Source organism: Halichoeres trimaculatus, unplaced genomic scaffold (assembly GCF_033239565.1).
Source record: "Halichoeres trimaculatus isolate MK-OKI-2021-1 unplaced genomic scaffold, fHalTri1.1 fHalTri1_scaffold_11, whole genome shotgun sequence".
Classification (NCBI taxonomy): Eukaryota; Metazoa; Chordata; class Actinopteri; order Labriformes; family Labridae; genus Halichoeres; species Halichoeres trimaculatus.
Genome location: NW_027437189.1, coordinates 2090288 through 2098439, shown reverse-complemented (window position 1 = coordinate 2098439; position 8152 = coordinate 2090288). Strand labels below are relative to the sequence as shown.

At 43.9% G+C, this 8152-nt stretch overlaps 1 protein-coding gene across 3 annotated transcripts in view; it reads right to left on the bottom strand.

Moving 5' to 3' along the window:
- Window positions 1–6902, bottom strand: part of LOC141799769 (PDZ domain-containing protein 4-like) — a 49496-nt gene extending 42594 nt beyond the window's left edge. For all 3 annotated transcript variants that reach the window (XM_074682124.1, XM_074682126.1, XM_074682125.1), the window contains exon 1: window positions 3887–6902. In XM_074682124.1, the coding sequence (XP_074538225.1) occupies window positions 3887–3946 (60 nt within the window). In that variant the 5' untranslated portion in view covers window positions 3947–6902. The remainder of the gene's footprint in view (window positions 1–3886) is intronic.
- Window positions 6903–8152: the final 1250 nt, after the last annotated feature.

Genomic DNA, 8152 nt, shown 5'->3' with positions numbered 1-8152 from the left:
GAAAACTGAGGCTCAGAGCTGGAGGAAGCTTCCTTTATTAAACCGCAGACCTCCTGGGACGCTCTGATTTCAGAGCTGAGGTTCAGCTCCACGGACATCTCCACGGTACGGAGGAGAAACGAGGAAACACCGATCTATAAATCCACAGTTATCAGCTGAAGCTCAGCACCGCAGACAGCTCTGCTACTAAAGAAAAATCAACAAATCAATACGTTGATCAGTTTTAATTATCTGGTTCTCGACTCCTTCAGGATTACAGAGCGTGGACGGCTCCTGGTGCTGGAGTTAGGTTTAATTTGACCAATCAGAGGCTCAGGCAGATCAACGTTTCTTTGGATGGAAATATCCTGATAGACAAAGACGTGACCACATATTTTCAGGTTTTTAAAGGCCGTAAGTCGGAATATTTGTAGAAATTACCCAGAGTTCATTGTGAGGGGATGTATAACCTTAGAAACGTAGGCTCAGAGACAAGGCAGGTTAGAGGAGCACGTAACTCGGAAGTATAAAAATGCTGCTGCTCAGCTAAGTTGATCACATGCAGGTTTTGTATAAAGTGTCAAAGTTCTGGCCCAGTCCCAGTTAAACCATTTTGGGCCCTTTGACACTTTTCCACTGAACTGGTTCTGGTGCCAGTTTCAGGCCAGTTCCTGGTTTCCTCGTTCATGATTTGGGATCAGAATCAGAAGACTTTATTGATCATTTCAGTTACATCCCTTTCAAGACATATAAGAAAACAAACATGGGGAAACACAGAAATGGGATGAACCCAGGAGCTCGCCAGCTACCCAGCGCCCCTTTGCAGTAGATATGAAAAAAACAACATTGGTAGAAGGGGGGGTCAATTCCAGACTTTTCCCAACAGGGGGCGTAGTTTGAGATTAAGAAAAAAACACCTCAGTATTAGGGTTGTCACGATACTAAAATTTTCAACTCGATACCGATACTCAGGAAAATATTCAATACTCGATACTATTTTTGATACCACAAGATAAAAAAAAGAGAACCCAATATTTAACAACAGAAACATTTTTATTAACAAAAAAATGCAAATATAACCTCTGTTGCAACATGTAACAATTAACAGGACCTGCCTGAGCACACACTGAAGACATTTTTACCAAATTTTTGCCTGATTTATACACTGTCCACTAAAAACAGCCCTGAGACCCACTGATGGGCCTCCAGCCACAGGTTGAGAACCACTGCACTAGTAGATTGTATTTGAAGCTTGATCCTTAAAAGATTGCTCACATCATGAACAATATGTGACCCAGGGAGCCTCAGGATGAATTTATCATTTAGAAAACAGTGAGTGAGTGAAAACAGCAGCTCAGATGGACTGATGAACAATGCTGCATTTTGATTCACCAAAAGTTGACTCGTCTTTTTTTAAGTCTCTGTGCTCATTTAAAATGTGCTCATGAGCTATCAAGACATAGTTTGAAATATAAAATCACACATAGTGACTGACGATCTCTCACTGTCTGCTGGGGTGCGTGTCTATCTGCGCCTTTATGCACGCCGGCACAAAGAGGAGCGCGCGTACACGGAAAGTGAAAGTGAAAGTTACACAACCATCCTATAATTATGTTTTATAGCGGTTATATGGTATTTCTTGAGGGTTTCTAGTGGGTATAGGGTGCATACCTGCGTATCTTGTATATTACACAACACGACCTCTGCGTCCTCTGTGCTCCTGTGCCTCTGACTTGAGCGTGAGAAATCGGAGGTGTGGCATGAGTGCGGGTGAAACCGTCCAAATGTGTGAGTCTCACGGCGAATGCGTGACAGTTGGCAGCCCTGTTTATAATCATTAACGTTACGTCAGCCTTTAATCGCTCGTTGCGGCTAATGGCTAACAATAACACAGCCAACACCACCTTGTAGCAGTGTTTGCGTTCTGGCTTATCTGTGTCCTTCGGTTTTCCAAGCTCGTTAGCCTCGAAGGCAAAATACCTCCAGTATTGATACTTTTGAAAGTGAGTATTGTATCCGGATACAACATTTTAGTATTGATACTTTTTTAAGTATCGATACTTTTGACAACCCTACTCAGCATATAAGCACAAGATAACAACAGACAAAAACTAGATCAGGTCTTTACCTTATTATTTTATTAAACAGACTAAACAGACTCGTGTTATTGATCTTATTGACATGACGGGGTCACTTTTGCCTCATGTTTGTTCGTTCACCTGAATTGGAACAAAGCAAACGAGCCACAGGTGTGAATACAGCTCCCTCTGTCAGAGTTCAGATCAGATCAGTTTAGTGGTTCAGGACCACGGACAGCTCCCCCTGTTGGAGCTCGTTATACTGTCAGTGTAAAGTAGCAGCCTGGAGTTCAGCACCGTGGACAGCTCTCTGTAACGATCAGCTGGAAGTGTTTGCTCAGCTCACAGTAACAAAGATCAGCACCACGGACAGCTCTGCTTATACCCACTCTGTAAATCAGCTGTTAGAGGCCTTAAAGTGATACTACAGGATGGATCAAGTTGGGTCCTATCACAAGGTTTAGGGCAGCAGAAGCCCAGGGCGCTCGCACCAAACACCCCCTCCCTGCTCCTCTGCAGGTTTCCTCTGCACTCAGACGGAGCCATATTTTACTTGACCAAAAACACAAATAAACGGACTCCCACTGAAAAAATGTGATATCAGTCTGCATTCACGCTTTATTTAAAGAATTTTCAGCGCGTTACTTTCACACAAAAACACCGCTAAATAAGGATCCCGGAATATCACTTGAAAGCCTCTAACAGGAAGTGGATCTGAAGGTTTAAGGGGTCCAAACTGGAACCGCCTCAGGAAACAGACCAGTTTGATGAGTTTAGACGGATTGGGTTGGAGGTGATTTGGTGATGTGTGGTTGTAAACGTGAATATTTTAATGAATGAATGAATGAATCAGAGTTTGACTCGTCGTGTCTCTGCTTCATTCGTCCTCGCTGGGGAATAAAATAAATGACATGAACGTTTCTGGAACGAGTCACAGTCGACTCTTATCAGAGCAGGAGTCTGTACCTCATTTAATGCTCTGTTGTGTGTGTGTGTGTGTGTGTGTGTGTGTGTGTGTGTGTGTGTGTGTGTGTGTGTGTGTGTGTGTGTGTGTATTGTTGCTCCTTTGTTCTGTGTTAACCTGGCTCAGTGTGTGTCTGACGTTGGCTGAGCTCAGTCTTCAGAGACTTCACCAAAACAAAGAGCTCAGTTAGAGCCTGAGCTCAGCCAAACCTTCATGAAAGGAGCCCGGGGTTTAAAACCTGGGACAATGGATCCAGAACCACAGGACTCTGTGGTCCAGATCCGGTGGTTCAGGATCCTGTGGTTCAGGACCGTCAGTGTCAGAGTTTTAAAGCTCTACGCCAAAACGTTTACAGACCGTTTGTAAAATCAGCTGAAGCTCTGCAAATAAACACATGGAGGCATGAGCAGCTACACACACACACACACACACACACACACACACACACAGTAATAATCACAGTAACCCAGTGAGCAGCAGCAGTGTGAGCAGGGTTCAGGCGTGTGTGACTTTCAGCCTCACTCAGCAGAACAACACGCCGACCTTTGGAGAGTTATTAGAGCAACCTGCTGTGATTTATGAGGCTGTGCTTTGCTTTATATTACACACACACACACACACACACACATACAACCTTCACACGTCTCTTCTTGAATCCCTTCACGTAAAGTCTCTCAGTTTGGTCAGAGCATCGTTTCTGTTTCCAGAAGACGATCTTTCTTTGAAAAAATGAAACTGTTCTTTTTCTGATTTTTGACAAACTTCCTGAAAACATGGACGGTTTGAATCAATTGGATTCTTCTGTGGTGTAACAACACTTTCACGGAGGATCTGAAAACGTGAGAAACATGCTGTGGTCTCTTACCTGGAACATGATCCTGTACTGCTCCTCCGGACGTTTGACCACACACATGTTGCAGCCCATGATGACGCCGCACACTCGTCCTCTGATCTCTGCGTCTTCTCCTCTTTAATCCCTCCGTCCTCTGTAAGACTCGCCGTATGAATAATCCAGATCGTCCCTTTGACCTTTGACCTCCTCGATTGTTTTCGTCTCAACAAACCGCTGACCTCTGACCCAGAGGGAGCTCCACTGCTAATAATGACAAAGATCCTTTATGCAGACAGAGGCTCACTTCTTCTTAAATTTGTCCCAAAGTTCTGTGCTTAAAATCACGAAGATCCTCTATTCAGACAGAGTCTTACTCCTTAGCAAATTTGTCCCAGAGTTCCTCACTGTGCTTTCGACGACAAAGATCCTCTATTCAGACAGAGTCTCGCTCCTTTGTTAATATGTCACAGAGTTCTTTATTGTGCTTAAAATGACGAAGATCCTCTATGCAGACAGAGTCTCACTCTTTCTTAGTAAATCTTTCCCAGAGTTCTTCGCTGGGCATATAATGACAACGATCCTCTATGTAGACAGAGTCTCACTCCTTTGTAAAATTTGTCCCAAAGTTATTAATTGTGCTAATGATAACAAAGATCCTCTATACGGACAGAGTCTCACTCCTTTCCAAATTTGTCACAAAGTTTTCCACTGTGCTTATTATGAAAAAGATCCTCTATGTGGACAGAGTCTCGCTCTTTCGCAAATTTGTCACAGTTCTCCACAGTGCATATGTTGACCAAGATCCTCTATTCAGACAGAGTCTCACTGCTTTATAAAATTGTCACAAAGTTTTCCACTGTGCTAATTATGACAAAGATCCTCTATTTAGATAGTCTAACTTCTTCTTGGTAAATTTCTCCCAGAATTCCTTACTGTGCTTTCAACGACAAAGATCCTCTATTCAGACAGTGTCTCGCAACTTTGTAAATTTGTCACAGCGTTCTCCACTGTGCTTATGTTAACAAAGATCCTCTATGTAGACAGAGTCTCACTCCTTTGTAAATTTGTCCCAAAGTTCTTAGTTGAGCTTTTAATGACAAAGATCCTCTACGTAGACAGAGTCTCACTCCCTAGTAAATTTTTCACAAAGTTCCTCACTGTGCTAATAATAACAAAGATCTTCTATTTAGATAGAGTCTTACTTCTTTTTGGTTAATTTCTCCCAGATTTTTTTTCCCTATGCTTTCAAAAACAAAGATCTTCTATTTATACAGAGTCTCACTCCTTTGTAAATTTGTCACTGTACTAATAATGACAAAGATTCTCTTCTTTGACAGAATCTCACTCCTTTGTAGATCTTTTCCAGGGAGCTTTACCATGACATGATGGTGAAGATCCTCTCTTCAGACAGAGCCTCACTCCTTGAGAATCTCTGTTCCTATAAAATCTGGGATTAAATCCTTCTCAGAGTGAGTCAGTTGTTGTTTCCCATCCAGACGTGAAATATCCTCGAGCTCTAAAAACGCTCACGTGTGCTTCTTTGAGTGCATGAACTCAAACTCAGTCATGTTTTCTGTTACATAAACCCCCCCGCTGTGAGCCAAGCTGGCTCCCCGTCTCGCCGTGGCGTCAGTGTTTGTTAAGGTGTCAGACTCTGAGGCTCAAACAGACGACGAAACGAGCGATTACGGTGTTAATCTCCAGTGTTCGCTGTTTTTATCTGCCGGCCTTCAGGCGGCGAGGAGGCGAGGAGCTTTGTGTTTTCATCACGGTGTGAAATTAATTTGTGCTCATGGCGCCCTGCGGTGAGGAGGAGGAGAAGGAGGATTTTAGTCCTGCTGAACAAACTCTGGTTGAACCTTTCCAGGTGATTTAGCAGATTTTAAGGGTTTGAGCCAAACTTTTGTTCCCTGAATCCAAGTTTTGTGGCTCAAATGTTTGCTTTGAAAACTTCTCTTAAAGCAGAGGATGAAAAACAGTAAAGGTGAAAAGTGGTGTTTTAAAAAAAGATGAAAGTCTTTGCAGCCAGACGAGTTAAAACAGGAGATAAAATAGGGTCTAAAAAGCTGGAACAGTTGATGCAAACGTCCCGTCTCTTGGTTTTTAATGTGGACTTTGCAGAAATTTGCTGCTGAGATCTCCTGCTCTGATAAATCTGCTTTAAAACCAACAGCTGTGCTTTCCTAAAAAAAAGCTCGAACTCATCTTTATGGAGCGCTGAAATGTTAAATATCTGTTTGGTTTGAGTCTCCTGAGGTTTGTTTTCCGGCTGCAGAGGAAACGAGGACAAACTGACGATAAACGTGAAGGAGGGAGAACAATCTCCTCGGGCTGCGACTGTTTCAGCTCAATAATTCATCCCAACGCGGCGTTTCTCTCCTCAAACTGACAGCCGAGCAAATATTCGGATGATTTCTGCCTGAATTATTGAACACGGCTCAGTTTTTCCGACCGTAGGAGCAGAACGGTTCAGGTTTTCAGAGCAGGAGGAGAAGAAGGAGATCAGAGACGGCTTTGACCAACCAGGAACCAGGAGCCAGGGAGCGGACTCTGAGGGTTTGATAAGAAAAGTCACACACCTGAGGATTTAAGAGGAGTGAAAACACACTTTGCTTTGAAGGGTTTGTGCTTCAGGCCGACTTTAGCCCCTCAGAAAAAGAGTCCGTCTGTGGTTTTTGTCTGCTTTCAAGACGAAAAGTTCAAAAGAATCTGCAAAGTTTGCATCTAAGGTTTTAAAAGTTTCCAAAGAGGAACAATCAGATAGAAAAAAAAAAGTTTCCTCTGAGTTTCTCAGCTCGATTCTTCCCTTTGCGTCCTCCTTAAATCCAACAAATCTTTCTCTAACATAAGTCTCCTCCCTCCTGGGTTGATTTTAGCTTTCTAAACTTTTTAAAATTAGTTTTTTTTCCTCCGTGATTCTCCTGCAGGAACTTTAACTTCCTGTACGGTTCAGGAAATTTGTCACAGAGTGAGCTGTCGTTGTGCAGTAAAATCTCTGAGCGTTGTTTCACTTTCATCAGATGCTCATGGGAAAAAAAAGAAGTTTGGAAGTTTTGTGGCCCTCAGAGAGATGTGAGGTTAAAATGAGTGTGTGGATGGATGAGACACACACACACACACACACACTCACACACACACACACACACTCACACACGCTGGCTGTCACTGAGCATCTCTTATCTGACTCACAGAGAGGAAGTCTGCGCCGTGCAGCTGTTATCTGTCACCTGCTCCACGGCGCCCCCCGCCCCTCGCTCAGGGACGCCTGTCAGACGGCGCTGAGGGGGAAGAAACCCAAACCTGTGTCCTCAAGTTTCTCCTACAACAAACCAGGTTTCGGCGTCCTGTCCTGGTCCCCAGCAGTCCAGGTGTGCTCACATCCTCCGCTGAGCAGGTAAGACCCCGATCCAGTCCGTAACCGCTCCCCCAGCAGAGATAATCCTCCCCCAGCAGAGATAATCCAAAGCTTTTTGTTTCAGCAAACATCAGCGGGAAGCAGACGCTCTCAGGCCTCTCAGCTGTTTTTCTCAGACTGAATCCTCAGGAATCCTCCGCAGACCCAGGTGGATCCTGCTTCTGGTTTTATCTCCTCAGAGCGTCGGCCTCTCCTCCTCCTCCTCCTCCTCTCTCCATCCTTTCATCCCTCGCTTTCCTCCGCTGCTCCGGCATCGCTCCACCGAGGTTCAATCCGGCTTAGTCTCACTGCTGGACAGAGAGAAACACAGAGATCCTTAGTGCTCAGACACACACACACACACACACACACACACACACACACACACACACACACACACACACACACAGAGGCCTGCTCGTGGTTTTTAAAGTTCTGCTTCAGGTGTTGGTTTCCTTCCTGAGGTTTAACAAACCAAACGTTGATTCTTCAGGACAGAACTTGTTCGTTCGGCTCAGACTCGTCTCCTGGAGTAAAAACTAAAATCAGTCCAGACTCTGTTTTTACTCCAGTCCATGTTTTACCAACAACAATCTGCATCTTCAAAGGTCAGTGTGTCAAATAATCCATCCTGCAGGTTTTTCTGTCTGAGTCAAAGAGTCAGAGAGTCATGAATTCATAATCAAAGAGTCAGAAACTTAAAGTTATAGAGTTAATGAGTCAAAGAATCAGAGAGTCAGAGAGTTAATGAGTTAAAAAAAAAAGAGCCTCAGATTGAGAGCATCACAAACTCATCGACACGGCGTGTCAAAGAGTCATGACTCATAAAGTCTTAGAGTCAGAGAGTCAATGAGTCAAAGAACCAGAGAGTCTAAGATTCAAAGAGTCAGAGGGTGTGGACATGT